Here is a 21,557-nt window from a genome sequence, read left to right as displayed (position 1 = left end):
ATACGGCGGATTGTCGTATCCTTGTGGACTATGCGGGCTTTGCGGCTGCTGACTCGGTCCGCCGTATCCTTGAGGCCTCTGCCTATAACCACCCTGACTGGAGCCGCCCCCGTACTGCATCCTGGAAGTCCCGTTCGGCCTTGTTCAGCCCGATGAAACTGCGACAAGCTCGACGGACGGAGGCGTCGGGAGAGGCTGAGGACAACCTAGGCGTGTATGAGACGCGGCCATCAGGCACAAGGGTGATGAGTAGTATATGGTTAGATAGCAAGTGACAGGCATGTGACACAGCGGAGGTATACGCTCGCCTCCTCTCCAGCGAGTTGACGTACTATATGTAGTGCATCAAGGAGTGATTCAACACTTATAGAGTACCCTACCTGTGTCTGGTTCAAGCCTCAAAGTCAGAGCCAAGGTCGACCGATATCTATCGGATGCATTGATCGTCGATTGTCGTACAACAACCCATCTTACAGTCGTGAAAATGGACTAGCAGGAATACAACAGTGGTGGGGAAGCTGAAAAATACAGCTCATGCAAGGGGCAGGGGTTCGACGATGAGAGCGGGGAATCACTTCAGCAACTCCTCGACCACCCTATCGTCGTTGATCTTGGCGACGTTCGCCCCGCGGTAGTTCAATCGACGAAGCACGTCAATCTACGGACTTTACGTTAGATGAAAGAGAACGCGGTAGGATCACAGACGTACGACTTTACTCCGCTCGAACCCGAGCGCCTCGAACTGCTCGACATGCGCCCGCTCGAGGCCCGCTATCGCGATCTCGTCCCTCCCCGCCGCCTGCCCTCCTCCCGGCTGGCCGCGCGTCTTCGGATCTGGCCCGCCGGCGTATATGTGCGTCCAGTACCGCGCCGTATCGTCAAAGCTGCTCCTGCTGGTCGAGTAATGCTTCGCGACCTCCGCGTCCTGCGGATCGTTCGGCTCGGGCGAGCACAGGAGCGACTGCAGCGAGATGAGCGTCGACTTGAGCGTCAGCACGGGCGACCACGCGTCCTTGAGGATATCGAGGCAGATCGCGCCCGATGCGGACGAGACGTTCGGGTGGTACACCTTCGTGATGAACTTCATCTTCACGGGCTGGAACGGATAGCTCTCCGGGATCACGATGTCCTGAGAGACGGCACGCACGCGGGCGCTAGGTGAGACGCACTCGCTCGGGCAGGGCGGAGGGCGTGGGTGACACCTACGACTTCGAAGTGGCCGCCTTCATATGGCGTGCCTTCGGGCCCGTTGAAGGATCCCTTGAGGTGGTACGGCGAGTCGTCGATCAACTCGATCCGAATGTTGGATGTCTTGTCATTTTTGCAGTCTACGCTGCAGGTGTTCATTCGAATGAGCACTGACGTCCTAGAGAAATTAACTGACCTGCAATCTCCTTGTTGACTCTCCTAAGCCGTGCGTCCATGTTCTGTAGATATGCGGTAGAGCCTGATGACAATCGTCTGGTAGCTGAACAACAGACACCCAGAGGTGGCTGAAGCCAACATTCCGCCCACATTGATTTGGCACGTGATGTTGACTGCTTTACGTAATTTACGTCGAAGTCAGACGAGCACACGTGACATATATACACGGTTGGGCCGCTATCCTCTGCTTTTTTTTTGCCGCCAAACTACTGATTTATAACGATGCATTGATTTGCTTTCGATTTGTCGCGCGAAGACGCGAACATTAATCAAGTTCAACCAGTCCCACAACACGAATGTCGCACATAAACTGGTATCAATGACATACGGAAGTTCACAGCTAGAAATTGCTGCACTTGCCATTTCTGACCCGCTACTTGCGTATGTAGTGATATTCTGAAAGTTCTCAACAGAGTTCTCAGCAATTTATCATAGGGAGATTCGAAGACCACATGTTGTGTGATCAGCACCGGATCCCCCTCGCGTCTCCAAGTGGCTCATGTCCTAGGGGTGGCTCTCTCGGTAGGTAAGTATGATGATACAGCGCGGTGCTTATATCGCGGAACCCCGTTCTCAAGGCCGCGTATCTGCTGGCTGGACCCGTCGGCAGCACACAACTCCGAGTCGGTCATCGAGCCGAAGATGCTACCCTGAAAGAGGCTACATGCAACATGACGAAAATGACTCATACGCTCGATCTACGCCGTGCAACGGAGGCTTGATGTGTACTCGTTAGGTTGCTGCTGTCTCAGAGGGCAGTTTCGGCTGCCAGGACGGCGTGCGTATGAATCCTTATCGACTCTTCATCTCCGTCGCCCACGCCGGCGCCGTGTCTTCAGCGAGTTCCGAACAACTTCGAATCAATGATTTGCTCGGCGTCTCCATATGGCACTCGGTGACGTCGCCTTCGCCCGCAAAAAAAAAACGTCGATGGCCTTGTCGCTCGTCACCTGTGGCGTTGTGACCGTCATTGACATCCCTTGCTCCTCGACCGGCGAAGAACTACATGTCACTCGATCATCGCGCGATTGGGTGGTCTTCCTCGCTGCCACCGGCATTCACAGATTTCCGAAATGTGCTTCACCCCGATTATCCATTTTGTCGGTGCAAATTCTCATCTGGAAACAAACATCCCGCAAAGTTGGTGCCAAACTTCTCGCTTGGACGCCGGCCGTCGCCAGATACCAGCGCAACGAGGCGCGAATAAGATGGCGACACTACTACCTACTTGTTACCCCCATTCACAAGCGAGCGCGTGGCCTCTCCTGCGCCGCCGAGGTGTTCGCGGCAAAACCTGGTTCGCTATGATTATCGTTTCAACTCCGATACGAGACGATATCAGCTGCACGCCTGGAGAACTCCGAATGTTCGCTCCCCTTCACGACACGTGTTACCAGCCCGGTGGGACGCGGAGGCCTATTCCTGCTATGTGTATGCATCGGTCCTGGATCTCCGGCTGGTGGAAGACGGGCTCGCCAAGCTCATCGCGACCCATCCGCACTTGTCCGGCGCCGCCACTTGGGATGAGACGATGACCGCATCATTCAGGGTCTACAGGCACCAGTCCACGCTCCACGCTATTTGTAGAAATCGTTGGACCCTGGTCGAGCTCACCTTGTTCGCCATCGCCGCGAGGCGACTCCAGGACTGAAGGCGAACCGCGCTACGTGACCTTCCGCCCTCCCCTCCGAGCTCCTTTCAATTAGTATGTGTTGGTATGTGCGGCTCTCACGCGCTATGTTCGTACGATCCACTGCTTCTTCACAGATAGACTTGTGACCAGCACAAACAGCACAGACTCTCGGGACCTGATCCGTCGTTTCAGCCTTCCGTCACAGCGAATACTCAGGTCAACCCCGACGATTGGGTCGATTACCTAGCCAGTAAGGGTCTCATGAAGCGGGTCGTCTTCACATTCAGGTTGTACACGACGATTGCGCCGACTACATAACTAATGGAGATCTCGTGAAGCGTGTCATCTTCACGGCATCTTCACGGCTCCTCGCATTGTATTCTATCTCAACGCGTCGGGACAGGAACAAGGATAGCGCGTGCACGAATTCAATTAGTTACTAAACATCATGCTCTATATTTGCCCCGCTTCTTTGACATTGATTGTTCGACATAAGCTCCCGCTTCCGGTCTCAGCCGTTACGGATGTTGGAGTCCCGTATACCTACGAATGTTGTTAATATGACATGAAAACAAGGACATATGATGAACTGGGCCTGCATGGCAGACATTGAGCCTGTAGTATACGCCGGAGTACAGCGTAACCTACGCCGGAAGGGCGAGTAGCGTCTGAGGAGCCTAAACAGATCAGTACAGGTTCTCGTGAGTAAACAGAATCAGAAGCAGTCGAACCAGCCGCCCAACTATCTCGGCTATGATGACCGCGGGCCCCTGCATACGCTCATGCGGATTCCGGAGGGCCGTGGAATCATAGCCAGACAGGAGGGCGGATGGGCCGACTGTTTACCGCGCCAAAGGAACAGACTGTGCAAGTACGCCGGAGGTGGGGCTACAGCTGAAGGTGCTGAAAGTCCTCTGAAAAAGCCTCTTTTATACTAGACCGAGGCCCATGGCACGAGGCGGATACGTGCGTTCGCTTAAATTCCCATTATCGGGCGATGCGACTTAGGGACGAGATCGCATTCGACGTCTCCGGATGGGCTCCCGAACTAGCGCATCACGCTACCCCTGCTCGTGAGATCCGAATCATGAAACGGACGGTGGGTGATATCCGTTATCGGAGCGAGCTGGTACGGACTCGGGCAATCGATGGCTCACGCAGCGGATCGTTGAGGGGATCTCGGAGGTGCGCACCGAGGCAAGGCCGTCGGAGGAACCGAGGTACACTCCTAACATTGCGACGTTGCGGACAGAGGACGGTATGCCACGCATGTGCGCTAGTGACCGCGCCGGATCGTCGTATCGCTTTGTTATCGGCGTGCTTTTCAACACCCGGTCCTTGGGAAGGCCTATCTCCCTCCGCAACTTAGGCCTATCACCGCAAGTGCAGGTTTTATTTATCATCGTCACGCGAGTTCCGCCGAGCCAGGTGTGATGGCGCTGGAGATACAGCGTAAACCTCGCGGCGCGCGTCATGTAAAGGCGAGGGCCTCCAAAATGGGTCGCACGGAGCTTGAGAGACTTGGAGTCCGGATGGCCCTAGTGCGACGGTATTTGCTCGCCGTTGAACTTCAATACCGCGGAAATAATCAACGGGGTTGTATGATATTCGTTCAAGAACCACACAGAAGCGGCTCGCGACGCTAAGGACAGGAACGACTCACATCGGCTTACGGCGATTCGGACAAGAGAATTGGTAATAGAGCTCAATTCTTAGGGGCGAGATCACGAGAAAGATCTCGACGAAGTTCAGCAATTGATCTTGTTTGTAGAGAGATCCTAAGCACTGTCACGGGTTGCCGTCATGTAGGCGCTTACACGAGGTATTACGGCAACGTTACCAACAAGGGTCTATTCCTGATTTCCTGACCAAGCAACGTTGCTGCAACAAGCTCCCGCGGTTCCATGAGGGGAACTACTATATACGAGTCAGCGCGATCTGCCGCTGTGAATCAAGGTGCGAGGTTGAAATCAAGCGTGGTTCGGAGAAGCGGAGCAGAACGCACCTCGCACCGGGTACCCGTTGTCTCGACGTTGAGAAGCATCGTCTGCATGGGCTGGGAAAGAGTAGGATTTCATTGTAAACCTACATGGATAACTATTCTCAAGTATGTGTTGAGATCGGCATGTTGTACAGCAGCCTGAGAGCTAACTGGAGTCCGGTGAACGGCGGCGAGTGCTCCCCATGAAGATGTAAAGCTCGCTATGCAGTGGAGCAAGCAAGGACTGGCGACGCCCAGAACCTTCCAGTGGGCGAAAAGTCTCAGAGAAATTGATCCTGCCCCGTGGGAGAAGCTGCAGAGAGATGTGCTTGAGAACCGTGCGGCCTCGAGGCTACAAGGTGATAAGTATTCTGATCTCGTCAAGCATGAGAAAGCAGGCGAGCTAGTAGCAGCTAATATGGCGTTTTCCCGAAATGGTTTAGATCCACCGGCCGTCACAAGAGACTCCTTACTGCATCGCGACGACAGCATTTCTCAGAGAGATCTCTTCAGCTTGCACGGTACCTAGAGGTAGCGGAGGAGATGGCGAGAAGGAGAAGTTATCTCGTCGAGATGTGCGTCGTTAGTAGCAGAAGCTTGAGTCAGTTCTCGCTCGGAAGAAAGGGGATACCACAGCGTCCTGTGACCGATACCCCAAGCGTCATTGATATTAAACATCGATTTTCATCCGAACATACTCTATAGGACCCTTGAAGAACGTCTCGCCGAAGGGTTCCATGCCTCGTCTTTGATACCATTCGGCACTTGCTAGTCGAGCATCGCACCATATACTGGTCACCGTAGGATCTGAAGAGCCGATGGCGATGACATGAGACAATAAGGCCGTGCCGATGCCTTTCCCTTGCTCCGAGACTGCGCAAGCGAACTTGCGAAACCGCATTGCGGGCAATATGCCATCGTCCGGAGAAGTCTTCGGAAGCGGCTCATAGAATAGTGAAATGACCGCCACCGGGTCATCGTGCGAACCAATGAATGCGCCGTAGTGCTTTCCCGTATCGTCTTCGGGGAGAAGAACATGCGAAACCGGGTGATCAGGCCATAGTACGCAATGGCGCAGCTTCACGGTCTGCTCTGCTGAAATGGGCACGATACGAACATCTGAGCAAGCAGCGTATATCAGTGTCTGAGGATATCTGAAGACTACATCTGATTCCGTTCAATTCTAATCCAGCTCACCTCGTTGATCGCTGAAATTGGGCTCTACGGTACCGCTTCCCATCGAGTAGCTTTGAATGCTACATGACGGGGACCTTGAGTGAGCAGCCGTGGCTGGGACTCGCACAATACCCGCCAGGATACCTTGTCATTCACCCGGGTGTGTTATCCAGTGATCCACAGTATTTGCGTTGACGGCGGCGGCGGCAAGAGGCAAATGAGACGTTGCCACGATTGTCCGCGTGACTTGCGCGACCACCACAGCTTCCGTCTCGCCCTCTGTCGCGGTTGTCGTCAAACCTCCAAACCATGGCTGAACCAACCAAAGCCGAAACTGAAGCTGTCTTCAAGGTCTTGAAAGCCCAGAAGGCGAACAAGGTGATCCATAGTTGATTCACTCCTCAAGCCAAGCTTACACTCTATAGGTATGTTTCGACTGCCAAGCCCGTAACCCGACATGGTCCAGCGTTACGTACGGTATCTACATATGCTTGGAGTGCTCGAGCAACCATCGCAACATGGGCGTGCACATCAGCTTCGTTCGGTGAGTGGATTCAACTACGGATTCACCATGTATGTGTTCTGATCGACCGGTCAGATCCACAAATCTCGACAGCTGGCAGCTCAACCAGTTACGCACGATGAAAGTGGGAGGAAATGCTTCGGCAGCCGAGTTTTTCACGAAGAACGGCGGGGCGTCGCTTTTGCACGACTCCGATTCTAAGAAGAAGTACTCGAGTCGAGTCGCGGAGTTGTACAAGGAGGAATTGGCAAAGCGAGTCCAAGAGGACGCCGAAAGGTATTTGTGGATCTAACTCTGCGCTTGTCTGTCATAACTCATCTGCCATGTCAGGTTCCCTGCCGGGATCTATGTTGAAGGTGCTGCAGAAGCTCCGATCTCAGCACCAGCTGCCGCGAAAGTCGACGAAGACGACTTCTTTTCGTCCTGGGACAAGCCGTCAACACCGAAGACACCATCTGCCCCATCTCAGCCTACACCACCTCCCGTGTTAGGCCGTGTAGCCTCGTCTGGGCCATCTGCTCCTCGAACCGTCACGTCATCGAGCTTGCGAGCTACTTCCAGCTCCGGAGCCGCCGCGCGTGCAGGCAAGTTCGGCGCGTCGCGTATCAACTCCACGTCCTCTGCCTCTTCCGCCGCCTCGGCGGCGGGACCGAAGAAATCGAAGTTGGGCGGTCTCGGCGCGAAGAAGGCGGCTGCTCCTGTGGACTTCGACGAAGCGGAGCGCAAAGCCGCGGAGGAGGCGGAGCGTATAAAGCAGCTTGGGAAGGAGAAAGAACGTCAAGCTGAGGAGAAGGCGAGGCAAGCTCAAGAAGCTGCCGCAGCCGCCGCAGCAACCAAATCCACCGCCCCGACTCCAACCGCTACCACGGCAAAGCCGGCAGCAGCAGCTTCCTCTCCCAACCAAGCTCGTAGTGGCAATGATCACGATATATCGAGACTGGGCATGGGCATGAAGCGGATCGGCCTGGGCGCCGTACCGAAGTCACCCGCTGCATCATCTACTTCCAAGGCGCCGTATGTTTGCCCTATCTCCACATCGTCCGAACTTTCTGACACCCAATTCAGTACGGAAGACGAGTCTACCTACGCACGGGACAAGTTCGGAACGCAGAAGGCGATCTCGTCTGATATGTACTTCGGTCGCAACGCCTATGATCCAAGCGCCGTGAGTGAAGCGCAAGATCGCCTGAAGTCCTTCCAGGGAGCGACGTCCATCTCCTCAAACCAATACTTCGGACGTGAAGACGAGGAAGACGACCTTGGCGGCGGCAGCGACGGTGGTGCACTCAACGACGGCAGTCTGGCGAACCTCGAGGTTGCGGCGCGTGATGCCATCCAGCGCGTGTTAGCCAATCCCGACGTGCAAAATGCGGCTGAGAGTATCAGAGCCGGGGCTCTCAAGGTGCGTTCGACGTTTGGTCCAATGCCCTCAACTAACATACCTTGTCACAGCTATCGGACTACCTCGCTCAACTTTCGGAGCGTTAACAGCTTATGGTTTCTTCCTGGACTCGCTAATCCTTCCTCATCATCGGGCTTGTTTGTTACATTCGCTCTACAAAATACATGCGGCTTACCCTGGCCACTTTCGCGCGGCATCTGACGATCGTAATCCTCGACGGCTCCGACGAGAGCCATCGTCACGGTAAGTTTTCGCCAGGTCTTTGGTGCTATCGATCCGCAGTTCGCCATGCGGTATCATGGACCGAACAAGGGTCGGTGTTGGCACCTTTTAAGGCCCATGCTGGCCAAAGTTGACGATCTGACGCGAACATCACGTACGCCTGCGCATCTCCCGAGCCGCAGTAACGCCTTCCTTTCGAACACGCGGCAGCGTTGGAACACGGCACGTCCCCGAACATTATGTCGCCGCTCAGGGCCCTCCTTGCCCTGCCTTGGCTGACGGCGCCGCCGTCATCGTCGTAGGTTTTTCTGGTAACATCGATCCGTGACGACATGTGCTACGTCGTTGGTGACCACGCGTGCAAGGTGCGCCTGTATCGGTAGGCCGCATTACTACTGAGACACTCTTAGATGACACGAACCACGTGTACGTTGGCACCGGGACCACATCCCTCTCGTCATCTTGCGACGTTCGAGAACGTTACAAGCTGCGAGGCGGAAAACAGAAGCTGTCTCCCACGTCCGGTTCTCGAAAGCGTGTTCTTGACGCACGCCCGGATTAGCAAGCTTTTGCCTTCTCGACAACGCGAACGTCCTCTGGAGGTTCTTCCACCAACGGCGGAAGATGCTCCCGTAAATGTACGATACCTAGCTGATCACCAATTCACGTGTTCAGTGCGTAACAGGGCCGTGCTAGACGGGGGTAATTAAGCGCTGGACGGCATCCCCGTCTCACGGTCTGCTATCTGTGATGCACGAGGCGATCGTGACTCGACCAGATCAATCGTTATAAGCTCCAAGAGTGTGTTATATTGCGGGCACCCGCCGAGTTTGTCCAGACTAAATCGGGCTGAGAAGTTGCAGTCCATCCTCAGCGGTATAGATAAGAAAGAAAACAACAACTAAAAAGAGAGCGTGTCAACATCGAACAACGCGCAGCTTTAGTCCTTCTTCGTGTCCTCTTCGGAGGGTCCGGCGTCATACGCCTCCTTCGTGTCTGGGCCGGACCGGTTGTACATCTCCTGTACGCTGACCTTCTTCTGGAACATGACCGTCGCTAGGACGGTGTCCGCAGCCGCCCTGAGGGTACTTCGATTTTTGAGATGGATCTTGCGCTGCCAGTCCTTGTAGTTTTGCCACCCGGCGGCAAGTTGTAGGCTGTAATCGCCCGAAACTGCGTCCCTGTTGGCTAACGAAGGGAGGGAACCCGCAGGTACTAGATAAGATAGCAGGAACGTCAGATATGCTATGAGCCGCAGAAAGCGCAGAAAAAAGGCTGACCATTCTCAAACCATTTCATGGTGTAGGCGTCCGGATCGTTCTTGTATTCCGGCGGTACCTTGGTATTATATACAGGTTCCCACCTGCCCGGCATACCCGCACCTGTACGAGCAATGTTCGGCGGGACCATGCTCATCGCAGCCGAGCCGTCGGGCATCGCCCCCGCCGTTGCATGGCACGACACGCACGAGGACATGAAGTTGTCCGCAGGACCTAATCGATCGCTCAATGTTTAACCAAATGCTGTAGTCGAGGAAGTCGGTGCGTACCATTGAGTCGCCTGTTCCAGCCCCAGAACGGCCTGAAACCCTTCATTTCCTCCAGCTTCTTGGTAGCGACGGGGTTAACCCAGCTTTCTCGCGGGAGTAGGTGCTCCTCGTCAACCTTCTTTTGCGTTAGGGCAGGATCGTTGCCTGCGATGTCAGATCAGTGAGCGGTCTGGATGAGCTTACGCGGGTGTACGTACCCCACTGGATGCCTACCGGAGTCAATCTGTACCAGGGCTGTTTGAGGATCAGTAATCAGCTCGGAGACGGGTGAAGCCGCAATGACCCTACATTGATATCCGTACGGGAACCGTCGAACATGAACGTGCCGAAGACCCAGCCAACAGGCGCACGATCATCTCGCACCGCAAAATCCATCTGGACCAGGCGCATTGGCGTCGTATATTGGTTTCGTTTATCCTTCGCAGGGTCGTTTCCAGGCTCGGGGTTCTTAGTGGGATCAGGCTGCTCGACGATCATCTGCAAGCCAGGAGTCAGCATCCACAATCATGTCAAATGAACTATCAAACACGGACAGCATCCCAAGTGGGCGCTCCTTTCAGAAGGGGGACCTCCTCCTCCGTTGCGTTCGTGAAAAGCATTTTATAGACCATGGTACCATGCGGGAACTTAAGGTGGTCGTTCCACTGCGGGTTGTTCGGGTCTTTCCAGACTTTGGCGAAAAGGGTCGCGCCTGGGGCATTGTAGAAGCCGACGGCCCACGCTTGGAGCCAGTGGTCCTTCTGACCTTCCGACAGTTCTCCAGATGGGGTCGCACGTTCCATAGTCAGACCGTGGCAGGGTTCGCGCCCGTGGGGCCCGTAGTGCATCCAAGCCGCATGGTACCAGTTACGTTTCTGTCCAAAATTGGAGGTCGAAACTTGTTGAAGACGAGATTGACCAGGACGGTAGCGTACCTTGTTGAATTGAGGGACGAAGTCCACCTCTGCCATACCCTCGAGGCAGTACTGCTTGACACATTCGATAAACCTCTCCGGCTCTTTCTCCCAGTCGATCGTCGACCACGGCGCATCGAGGTCAGAGAGAGAAATCACTTCGGGATAGTCGTTCCGGATGCGCCATTCTTGGCCGGCGAAGCCGCTCGGGGGTTTGTACTTGGACGAGCAAGCGAACTGCTCTTCGGCAGAGGTACGTGTGGGGATCGCGTCCGCGTGCACAGGAGTGAGAATCGTAGCGTAGGCGCCCCCTGCCGCAGCCGAGGCCAGCAGAGCTCTACGGCCGTAGATGAAAAGACGGCCAGCCTGAGAGGACATTGCGACGTCTAGTGAGGGAAGTTGGGTGTACTACCGTCATGGTGGTCGCCTTATGAGCCCGGAGACTACGGAGACATTTTGCCACCGACTCAAGTCAGGAGTGTGTATGCCTGTCACGGAGAGCTGTCAGATCGCTGTGGTTAATGTCCCGGCCAGGGCGCGTACCTGGATAATTCGGACACTCCAATTCGCCGAGTCGATGCCAAAAGCGGCGTGAATAGATGAGTTCGTCCATTTCAGCCCAACATCTCAGGTGTTGAAGAAGTCGTGCTATGCATATCTGAAGGTATTCTGGTTGAAACCGCAGGACGATAATGGCGCAGGAGGTGAACCCCGCCAGGGCTCAACGTCGCCAGGGCTCAACCCCGCCAGGGCTCAACTCCGCCAGCCTCTCCTCGTACATATGACGGCACGTGACGGGCTCGCGCTTGGTACCTGTCCGCGACGGCAACCTGCTGTGTGCGACCATGATCCGCTTCATTCTGGTTCAGGCTAGTCCTCTCGTCGTCGTGCCTGTCATGTACATCCGGAATTGACGAATATGCCCAACGTTATTGGCTGGAACCATGCGTGAATAGAATCGGCAAGGGAAGACCAGGCTATCGAAGTGGTATGTTCCATATGATGACAACGAGAAGGTGAGCATGGTCTGCCCGGGATATCACTACATGAGTCGTCCCAATCGCGCATTATGAAGCTCTGCGCAAGTGTCTCTGCTACAGATACAAGATACTCATCATAACTTATAGGTCCGATTACGAGGAGAAGTTCACAGATTAGTCGCCCCTCGAGATCAGAAATACCAATCTAACTTCGTAGAGGTGAGCACCAGACTTCTCTGCTCGGCGGTCTCCATACACCGTGCTGACTTCGTGATCACAGTTTCAAAACTACAAGATTGTCTATCGCCGATACGCTGGCCTCTTCTTCTGCGTCTGCGTGGACGGGAACGACAACGAGTTGGCGTATCTGGAGGCGATACACTTGTTTGTCGAGATACTCGGTCAGTTCTCCGGAGCATCCTCTTCTTTCCTCCCTGAAAATATAATGCCGTCCAACTCGCAGATTCCTTCTTCGACAACGTATGCGAACTCGACCTCGTATTCAACTTCTATAAGGTGATTCCTCGCACGTGTTACCCACAACCGTCTTTTGCAGTCCTGACGCTAACGTAGGTGTATGCCATTTTGGACGAGATCTTCCTCGCAGGAGAAGTCGAGGAGACGAGCAAGGACGTCGTGCTTCAACGGCTCGAGGAGCTCGAGAGACTGGAGTAGAGACGATCTGCGCCTCGACCTGTACGACGAACCCAGACACTGTACATCTAGATCCGATATCCCTTCCTTGCTTATCGCAATTTCCATCGTTGTCAGACTCCCGCGTGAATCGCACATAGCGATGATCTAAAGACGCGTTCTCACATCGAAACCAAGCTTGCTTCGGCCATAGCGTCGTTTTAGGGGTCGTCATAGGATCGATACGACTTCCAGAAACCTGGATGCGATGCGGGTAGATCGATCGGGAAGAATGCGTGTCGGGAGTTTTGAAGCATCGGACCCTCTTTAACGAAGCTCCCGGGACCACGATCTTAGGAAGGTGACGACCGTGCCATTCCGACGGAAGGCTTCTCTTCCAGCTTACTCGCTATTTGCGGCGGCTATCCCGACGTTTCTGAGAACCCAGATCCATTGCTCAAGGCATAACGACCTTATGTTTAGTAAAGCGCCAGGATAATCCGGGCAGGTGCATCCTCAGCCGTCAGTCAGGCTTCTGTTTAGTAACAGATGAAGAAGGGCGATTATGGAGTTGGATTGCTAGATATTTTGTTCATTTAGATAGTACATATATGAACTGGAAATGCTAATACTGAGAGCAGGTGTAAACTGATGACTCGTGGAGGACGACAGAGAGGGTGCTTACCATCTTTGGGGTACGCTGAAACTAGGGTATATGGCGTTGGGTATCATGATGTTACAATGGGAATTATCTGCATCACATTCAGATGAGTCCATTCATAACCCAGGGTGATAACGCGATCGCATACCGTGCCGGCCACATCTCCCTCCACAAGTTCTCCGTGGACGCATCCTGATCCACCACACACATCCCGTCCCGCGCCCTGACCACGTATCGCTCGAAATCGTACACGAACACGACGCATACGATCGACGGGCAGTAGAGCCTCAGCTCGCTTGCAAGCGCCCGCAGCGCACCGCGGGACGTCGGCGCAGGCTGCCACTCCGACACCTCGAACTCGACACATTTGAGGTGCGGTAGGTGCATAAGCATCCCGTAGAATCGAAGGCGCTATAGATATATATGCGTGCATAAGGATAAACATGGCGCGGGAATTTTACGAAGTCAATTAACGGTGTTTCCATAATAATAGGTCGAGGGGCAACGACCCAAGTTAGAATGCGACGAACCTCGCGACCGCCGATGGGAAGTACCAACGTTCCGAAATAGCGCAGTTCGTTGAAGCACGGCGAGGCGGCGACGGTGAGTGTCAGGAGCTCCATCACGAAGGCCTCGGTGTAATTCGCGTCGGCGATGTCGAGCGCCAGCAGTGGCGCGGAGCCGAGGTTGAGTCGTGAGATGAGCTCGGTGTATTCGGCACGCTTGTCCTCAACTCGCGAAGCCGAGAAGCAGGTTTTGAGGCGGGTTAAAGGGCGGCCAGGGACGAGCAAGGACGCGGCCTCCGTGAAGGTGCATTCGAGGGTGGTCAGGTGAGGGAACGGAGAAGGAGGGTCCGGCGGAAGTACTGATAGCGATACATTTTCGGGTATATTCTTGTTGAAGTCGGCCACGAACAGATCTGCTAGACGCGTCTGGGTCCGGAGAAACGCGACGAGTGACTCGTCCCAGGTGAGATCGCAGTGAAAGCTGACGAGCTGGAATGTGCAGCCGGTCAAGATCCAGGTTTTGGACTCGCCGTCGCTGCTTTCTAGATGTATGTTCAGATAGCGCGTGTAGGGTATGTTGCGAAGCGCCGTCGCGACAGCGTTCCAATATTCCTCGGTAGGAGGTTGCGTGTCTTCTTCGCTGCCTTCTTCGTCCGAGGCGACGATAGTGAGCGCCCTGACATAGCCTGCCACACGAGGCTGGCGAGATAGAAGAGTGCAGAGGGCGATGGTGTCGCCCTGCTCGCTGAGATGTAAGGTGTTGTACAACGCGCGCTCCGCGGCGCGCTGAAAGCCTCGGGATACGGTGCATAACGTGTGTAAGTCTTGACGGTTGCCGACGTGCTTGGCAATGAGCTGATATGCCTCCGGCGATAATTCCATGCGCGAGTGAGGCACGTCTTGTGTGGGCGGGTTTCGTCATTAAAACTCTACCTCCAAACCGAAGACGTTTTACACTCACCTCCTGCCCCACCAGAAGCCAGATGAGTGGATCCAATTCGGTACAACGTCGGAAGTGGAAGTGTACAGCAACTAGGATGATGCCAATCTCTATCTTATACGTGCGAGTAACGCGCTATTGAATGTGCGAGAAGCAATGTTCGAGTTTGTCAGGAGGCGGTCCATTTGCGAGTTCGTACTCACACTCACGACAAGACATGAAAAACGAGATCGGAGAAAGGAATGTCGTTCAGGATGTTAGCCAATATAGGCACGGCGTGCCAGCGGTATAAGGACGTAAGGAGAGTGGATAGAGTTGGAGCCGGCTGTGGCTGCCCCGAACTCACGGCTCGGTTCAGGGGGACGAGGCTGCCGAACCGGATACAGAGACTAATCAACAACGAGCGCAGCGAGAAAGGAGTGAGCGGTCAAACGAAAGGGCGGAGCAAACGAGTGGTCGAGGGCGATCCGAGACGATGGGCTCTGCGTATGAAAGTTCGCTAATTATTTACAGCGACCAGAGTGGCAACGAATCGGTTCTGGAGAACCGGGATGGAACTGTAGTCTCGTACCTCATCCGTGCCTGTTACGTTCCGGTTTCCCGCATCGGGGATCTCGCGGTCATCTTCCTCTGCCGATTTCAGGTCCGTTGTCCGTGAGTTGCCGTTGAGAAACTCGAGAAAGCAGATAAACCACGTCGCGAAGGCGCGATGAGGCCAAAGCACCCACGCTCCACGTGATTGCTACCTCCCCGGTCTCGCCGACTGGAGCTCCTTGCTTGACGACGATATCGAGAATGTTCTGCGCTCATTCGCCGTCTGCCTGTCGCTTGTTGTCTCCTCCGTTGACAAAGGCATGATGGAATGGCTCCAATTTTCACATCACCCAACCCGCACTACAGGAGTCGCCCCTTCGCCATTCATTGGAAGCAGTTCCCAGAACCGGCGCCCGTGGCATGACTGACGTCGCTTTGGTTGTTTTGGTAGCAGCGTGCCCGGAGGAGTTTCTTGTGCGTTTGAATGTTAGGTCTGGGCCTGACGAGGATCATCCGAGCCACCCCACCTGCGATCCATGGATTCAGGCCAGGGGGTCCCAAACACACCAAGCTCTCGTCTCCGTTGCTCATAGGTTCCCACCATGGATGTTGCTTCGGTGGTTATACCTCGGCGCTTTATATCGACTCCGAAGCACGGCGTTATTGAAAGACTTTCGCGCCGATGGATCTTCTCACCGGCTCGACAATGCTCGACGCAGCTCCGCCTGTTGCTGCTCTCAACGACCTGATGAAGCACATGCAACACACCTGCTCGAGGTAATTTGCAGCTGATGAGCTGCATGAGCCTTCATCAAAGATCGAGGTTGCCATCCACCTTTGATGGCATATTCCACGCATTTTGACGCCACGAGCCGTTCCGCTGGCGGTACTTCGTGTCGTTATCAGCGCCCGTCCCTCCACCGAGCCGCGTGTGGGTACTGCGGACAAATTGGTGCCGATATCGGGGGCTTTTGCGGACCAAAGCGCAACATGGGGACACCGCAGGGCGGGCGGTCTGGAGCGTCCTTAATTCTTAAATTGGCCGTGGTGTTCCGTCGTGTGCAAGCAACCCGATGAAGTACCGACACCGTCAGCGGCTCCGTTAGACTTGTGCATCGCCTGCACGCCACCGCGCAGAAGGTTTAGCATAGCGGATTCGAGGACTCGACTACCTCATCGAGTGCAGGCGTGGTCTTCGTTTTGGTATATTCGAGAGATTGCTCTCTTTGATCGCCTAACAGTTGCTTTCCTGAACGTATCACTCTTGCTGTCATGAATCACACCCACGAGAGATCAACAACAAGGCCGAAGGTGTATGCAGTCCTCGTCGTTCCAAGCGGATTGCAAGTTTAGTCCGGTATTAGTGCCGACATTACCACGCAGCCCTTCAGTGTACCTACGTTCCACCGCCGAGGCCAAGGCGAGTTGCATATCGAGTCCCTGGGTGTACCCACGTTCATTGCGAAACGCTCACAAGTTACGGCGTTGTTCGCATCCATTTCCCCGGTGATACCGTGATCATCCTACCGAAGATTACCTGCGATGTTCCATCCATATGTTATAGGTACATTGCAATGCGACTACTGCGGAGATCTGAACGTCAAAACGTCGATGAGGTCCGCTCACACATGCAGCATGGAATGCTGCATGGTAAAGGCATAGGGAGCCAGCCTATCGTCGAGCGCGATCCCTGAGGTTGCTGTTTTGGTCGATCAGGCAGCAGATCATCGTGAGCTTCGCTCAAACGACCAACGTCAGGACCTTCCATCTCCTTCTACTTCATACGTGCGCGTTTGCGATGTATGATAGCTCTGTGTTGTTCTGCATTTGCACAACGGAGGCGTTGTGAATCTGATTCAGGATGTTCTGATTGTGGCGACAAGCGGAAAGCAGTTAATTAAGACGGAAGTGATGTCGTCAAAGCGACGCCAACCGGAAGCATTTGTTCAGTTCATCGCGTCCCCTGGCCACGGCAGACAGCGGCGCGCCACGAACGTCTGTGCCGAGCGCCCACGGACCTAAGTAACATTATATCATACGCGCGACCTGCGCGCAACTACGTCCACGATTGGGACGCATTGCCCGATATCGCCGGGACCCTCGGCGTCCATCAGATCGACTCGAGAACACAGTCTACGACAGCGCAGCGCTTCTCGACAACGACGGCGGCGATCGCTTCCGCGAACGTTTCCTGCAGCTCTTCGAACCTGCCCACGCGACGCCCCCATGCGCCGCCGGCGGCAGCAGCTATCTCGGCGTAGTCCGGCGCCTCCGGCCCAAAGCCGACGGTTAGGTTGTCGCCGGCCAGTTTGCTTCCGAGCCCGTGCGGGTAGACACCAAGCATCGAGAGCTTGGGAGACTGGACGACGAGGTTGGTGAGAGAAGCAAGCATGGGCGGTGGGGTTAGTCAAAGGAGCAGACATGAGGAGAGGATGGACGCGATACCTTCCATCCACCATTGTTGAGGACGATTGTCAAGAAAGGCTATGAATAGGTACACTGAGCACGCATATCATGTTTAGGATGAACCGATACTCACTGTGTTGTACTTCCTTGCCATCCAGTACGCCGAGCTGGGAGCCCCGAAAAGGTAACTGCCATCGCCAACGATGGCTACAATGAGGTCAAATTCCTTTCCGGCCACTTGGCCACCCATATTTGCCCCAACCGCAGCGCCTAGCGCCCACCCCAACGATGACCCGCCCGAAGATATGATTTCGCCTGCTCGCTCGGGACGCATGTGCGTCCACACGAATGCATAGTTGCTGATCGCCTCGTTGAGGATGATGATGCGCTGTCCTTCGCTGGGAGTATGCTCGCGCACCGCGTGACGTAGGACATGAAGTAGATTCGGCACGGTGAACGATCCATCCTCGGGAAGTGTTGTTTCGAGCGTGTCGATGTTAGCGACCCATTCATCGTGCCGCGCTCGCAAGCAGTCGAATCGTTGAGCTACAATCTCGCTGACATCTCCCGAAGTGGTTTTCTGATCGTTGACGAAAGTCAAGATCTGGCCGACAGCCGTCTCTGCATCCGCGCTGCAGATGATCTCGGCGTCAACGTGAGCAAAGCCCATTCCCAGCTTGAGAGGATCCCCCGAGTCGAGGAGGAAGACTCGCGCGTTTGATCGCGGTTTAGTCCCGCGGCTCTGGATCCATGGCACGTCACAGTCCAGGATGAGTATGGTATCGGCCGAAGCGATCGTTTCTTGCATCTCCACTGAAAGGATGCCGAAGAATGTGCCTTGGTAGCAAGGATGGGAAAAGGGGAAGCAGACGGTAGATGGGCACGAGACGCAAATGGGTATGGCTAAGATATCGACCAGGGCCGTGAGATGCGCAAACGAAGCGCTCTTAGAGCGCATCCGCGAGGTGATAATCAGCGGTGTTTTAGCTTGGATCAACGCTGAGGCGATCGTCTTCGCATCTATTAAGACATGAACATCGATAAGGATGTGCAGGACCAGGAGGAAGCCGTATTACCTTCTGGAGACAGCCCCGCGGGGGAGACAGAAGGCCATGCCTTCCTGCTCAGTTGAGCATTCATGACTTGCTCGTTGACCTCTTCTTCCATGGCTTCCCGCCGAGCCCAGAGATATATCGGCCCCCGGGGCTCGCTCGTGGCACTTCCAGGCAAGCTTGAGCAGGCAACGGCGTTAAAGGCGAGTTGATGCTCACATCTGCAGGCCGCGCATCACAGCCTGCGCAACGTTCCGACCACTATGAATCTCATACGTCCATCGCATATATTGCCGAACGATAGCGGACTGATCAGGTATATCTGGGGAAGTGACATCAGTGGGTCTGGTCCAACATTCTCAAAGGGAAGACACGAGAGAGCGTTCTCGAATGGTACAAAAACCGGAACGAAAGCGAACAGCCATAATTCGATCCCTACCTTGTAGCCACATGATCCATTCATTCCTAGACCCTTTAAGCTCACCATCCGAGCTATGTGCGGAGGCACCAGCGAAGATTATGACGGGTATTCTACCCTTGTCGACGTTATGGACGGCACCGCCAAGCGACTGATTGGACGGCCCATATCAGACATGAGATACGCCTTAAGCCAGTGCGACTATACGTACCTGAGTACCAACATCAACATGTACTATCACTGCTGCGGGGTTCCCCGTAATCTGGGCATATCCCTGCGCTGCGCTGAGCGCGACCATCTCGTTCGGGCAAGTAATGATCGTAGGTATTGTCCTCCCATCCGTACTTTCTCGTCGTTGCCGTGCCAGCTCCTCCAGCATAGCAGGGTGATCCGAGCCCCAGTTGACGAACGCATGTGTGACGCCGGCACGGGTCAAAGTCGCTAAGAACACGGATGTTGTTGTGTACATTGCACAGGTCTCCAGTCAAGCATGATAACAGCTGCGTCCATTGTATATAGGGCATCCAATCGCTGGGAGAATGGTCAGGTGTCCCGAGTAGTTGTTCGAACTGGTGAGAGTCAAAGCCAAAAAGAGTCGGAGTTTAAAAGACAGTTATCGTCCGGAGGTAGACGCTTTCAAAGGCGTGTGAACAGCGGCATGAGGCATGTGAAATGCGACAGTCTTACTGTGTTAAACAGACGCATCCCCAACCTTTCTCCCTATCACGCCTCAGGTCAGCCGTTAGTGGTGTATGCTCGAGGCATTCTGTGCAGGCGTATCTGCAGCCGAACTTTATGCGGTCGTCAACTTGGAATCATGTCATTGGAACCGCTCCATCTTCCATTCGAGTTACGTTGGATACATCCTGGGCGATTAGCGCAGCGGCCGAGGATATCGAACGCGAATTGGAGCTGATCAGCACCTACACCGCTCGCCTTCAGACTCTCCGGACGCGTCGCAATCTTCTAGTCTGCCTACCCCCAGAGCTGTTCGAGCTCATCTTTGATGAGCTCGAATACTAACTCGAGCACGCATGGGTTGACCATCTCAACCTAAAGGCAACGATGTAGTCCTGCGCGCTCGTATGCTCGGCGCTCTTACCGTACTCCAGACGCCGCTTGTTCTCCTCCCTGCGACTACACAGACGTCGCAATGTTATTGACGCTCACGCATGCTACAAACGCTCGTCGATTTCACGCGATCTCTCTATTATGTGAATCCCCGCTCCCGAACCGTCCCCGTATAACCGATGGTACTCTGCGAGCGAAGCTCCAGGGCTGTTGTCATTATGCGGGCGGTGACACGGTTAGAAATCCTGGGAGGCACATTTCTCGAGCTACATCCACCATACAACGGCTTGATATCTTGCGTTTTACTCCTAATATCACAGCTGGTACTGCGGGGCTTTCACGGAACTCTGCTATCACTACACGCTATCATTTCCAGCTGCCCCCATCTCGCTCACTTGGTATGATCAACTGCCAGATCGTCGACGGAGTCGAAGTTCACCATCATGATCTGTTTCCATTATTTCTCGATTCGCTCCACGTAGAATTCCGGGGATTGGCTGTCACAGACCGCCACTACGAAGAGAATCTCATACCCTGGCTATGTGAACTCATACAACCAAGCGTTATACGCTCACTTGTCTATGCGCCCCCTAACAAAGAGTGGGAGAATCCGTCGGGGTGTCTTCCGACTATATCTCCGCATCTGAAGGCAGCGATAGGTGTGTTTTGTTTTACTGTGGGAGCTACTGAAGATTGCTAAGCAGTTCGTATATCAGACACACTCATCCGTCACAGACACCCCATCGAAGCTCTCACGCTGTATATGGCTGGACCCTTCACTCTCATGGGTGATATTGGCCCGATGATCGAAACCGTAAGAGCTCTGCGGCTTTCGACGGTGACATTGCGAGTCCTACCCAGCGGAGATTTTCAATTATACATCGAAATGTCACACGTCTACGACCTTGTCGGCATCCTTCTTGATTCTTCCGTCCATCTGACATGTGCGATACGGGTTGAAACACGCACACTCCGGTTTGCAGCAGGAGCTATGGTGATTAACCAACTCCAACTTCCCGAGGACCCGCATAGCAAGTCTACGGTTGCGACGCGGTACTCGGATCGTGATACGGTCGCGCAAGTGCGCATCTGTACACGTCAACGTTCGACCGGCATTCATACACCAAGGATACGACGAGATGGTTCTACCCCAGACAATCACGCTCAATCTCGAGTTTCGCGACGACGAGTCCTATCGCGAGAAGGCCAATCTACCTGCTCTCGTATTCAGTGTTGGGGTAGGTACAGACATTCCTTTCTTACAGACAAGAATATAATTCTTCTTTTGTACCCAGGACGACAGATATCAGATTGAGATGGAATAGATTCATCCAAGCCGGATCGCTGCTAACGCTATAAGAACATGAACATTGGACTCTTCATTTATCTCCGAGTTTGTATCTGTATCAACGCCATATGAAGGATTCAGAATAGTCGAACGGCCACCTTTGAACGATTCGATGGCGCGTAGACGCCTCGGCTGACTGGGCGAATCAGTGTTCATGGCCGGGCTGTACGCGCTGTTTGCCCGCCGGTGGCACCGACCAGCCAC

General features: G+C 54.4%; 7 protein-coding genes across 7 annotated transcripts; 2 read left to right on the top strand and 5 right to left on the bottom strand.

Annotated features, from left to right (window-relative positions):
• Positions 1 to 419: 419 nt before the first annotated feature.
• PUNSTDRAFT_81407 (uncharacterized protein) lies at positions 420 to 1,449 on the bottom strand. The gene is made up of 4 exons (XM_007379708.1): positions 1,385 to 1,449; positions 1,207 to 1,328; positions 710 to 1,129; positions 420 to 658 (listed from the first exon to the last, which is right to left on the bottom strand). Exons 1-4 carry the CDS (start codon positions 1,422 to 1,424, stop codon positions 572 to 574), a joined length of 669 nt encoding a protein of 222 aa, XP_007379770.1. The 5' UTR covers positions 1,425 to 1,449; the 3' UTR covers positions 420 to 571.
• A 4,260-nt stretch (positions 1,450 to 5,709) lies between these two features.
• PUNSTDRAFT_110806 (uncharacterized protein) lies at positions 5,710 to 6,279 on the bottom strand (the record flags this gene model as incomplete). Its single annotated transcript, XM_007379707.1, has 2 exons — positions 5,710 to 6,158; positions 6,237 to 6,279. The coding sequence occupies 2 exons, from the start codon at positions 6,277 to 6,279 to the stop codon at positions 5,710 to 5,712; spliced, it is 492 nt and encodes a 163-aa protein (XP_007379769.1).
• A 195-nt stretch (positions 6,280 to 6,474) lies between these two features.
• Positions 6,475 to 8,335, top strand: PUNSTDRAFT_96902 (ArfGap-domain-containing protein). The gene is made up of 6 exons (XM_007379706.1): positions 6,475 to 6,593; positions 6,641 to 6,759; positions 6,814 to 7,014; positions 7,069 to 7,752; positions 7,804 to 8,140; positions 8,191 to 8,335. Exons 1-6 carry the CDS (start codon positions 6,525 to 6,527, stop codon positions 8,224 to 8,226), a joined length of 1,446 nt encoding a protein of 481 aa, XP_007379768.1. The 5' UTR covers positions 6,475 to 6,524; the 3' UTR covers positions 8,227 to 8,335.
• Positions 8,336 to 9,302: 967 nt separating this feature from the next.
• PUNSTDRAFT_124197 (uncharacterized protein) lies at positions 9,303 to 11,477 on the bottom strand (the record flags this gene model as incomplete). Its single annotated transcript, XM_007379705.1, has 8 exons — positions 11,348 to 11,477; positions 10,826 to 11,292; positions 10,445 to 10,765; positions 10,200 to 10,388; positions 10,109 to 10,145; positions 9,912 to 10,055; positions 9,643 to 9,855; positions 9,303 to 9,577 (listed from the first exon to the last, which is right to left on the bottom strand). Exons 2-8 carry the CDS (start codon positions 11,180 to 11,182, stop codon positions 9,303 to 9,305), a joined length of 1,536 nt encoding a protein of 511 aa, XP_007379767.1. The 5' UTR covers positions 11,183 to 11,292; positions 11,348 to 11,477.
• A 144-nt stretch (positions 11,478 to 11,621) lies between these two features.
• Positions 11,622 to 12,522, top strand: PUNSTDRAFT_96900 (Adaptor protein complex sigma subunit). Its single transcript, XM_007379704.1, has 6 exons — positions 11,622 to 11,673; positions 11,761 to 11,820; positions 11,932 to 12,003; positions 12,065 to 12,185; positions 12,248 to 12,300; positions 12,358 to 12,522. Exons 1-6 carry the CDS (start codon positions 11,650 to 11,652, stop codon positions 12,457 to 12,459), a joined length of 432 nt encoding a protein of 143 aa, XP_007379766.1. The 5' UTR covers positions 11,622 to 11,649; the 3' UTR covers positions 12,460 to 12,522.
• Positions 12,523 to 13,180: 658 nt separating this feature from the next.
• On the bottom strand, positions 13,181 to 14,466 carry PUNSTDRAFT_130467 (uncharacterized protein; the record flags this gene model as incomplete). The annotated part of the gene is made up of 2 exons (XM_007379703.1): positions 13,181 to 13,489; positions 13,609 to 14,466. 2 exons carry the CDS (start codon positions 14,464 to 14,466, stop codon positions 13,181 to 13,183), a joined length of 1,167 nt encoding a protein of 388 aa, XP_007379765.1.
• Positions 14,467 to 16,934: 2,468 nt separating this feature from the next.
• Positions 16,935 to 19,478, bottom strand: PUNSTDRAFT_96896 (thiamine diphosphate-binding protein). Its single transcript, XM_007379702.1, has 7 exons — positions 19,146 to 19,478; positions 18,956 to 19,085; positions 18,736 to 18,838; positions 18,541 to 18,683; positions 17,598 to 18,484; positions 17,504 to 17,542; positions 16,935 to 17,417 (listed from the first exon to the last, which is right to left on the bottom strand). The coding sequence occupies exons 1-7, from the start codon at positions 19,401 to 19,403 to the stop codon at positions 17,169 to 17,171; spliced, it is 1,809 nt and encodes a 602-aa protein (XP_007379764.1). The 5' UTR covers positions 19,404 to 19,478; the 3' UTR covers positions 16,935 to 17,168.
• Between the last annotated feature and the right edge of the window lie 2,079 nt (positions 19,479 to 21,557).

The sequence above is a fragment of the Punctularia strigosozonata genome (assembly GCF_000264995.1).
Source record: "Punctularia strigosozonata HHB-11173 SS5 unplaced genomic scaffold PUNSTscaffold_2, whole genome shotgun sequence".
In the NCBI taxonomy this organism is placed as follows: Eukaryota; Fungi; Basidiomycota; class Agaricomycetes; order Corticiales; family Punctulariaceae; genus Punctularia; species Punctularia strigosozonata.
The sequence above is the reverse complement of the archived record's forward strand: the minus strand, read 5'-3'. Positions and strand labels throughout refer to the sequence as shown.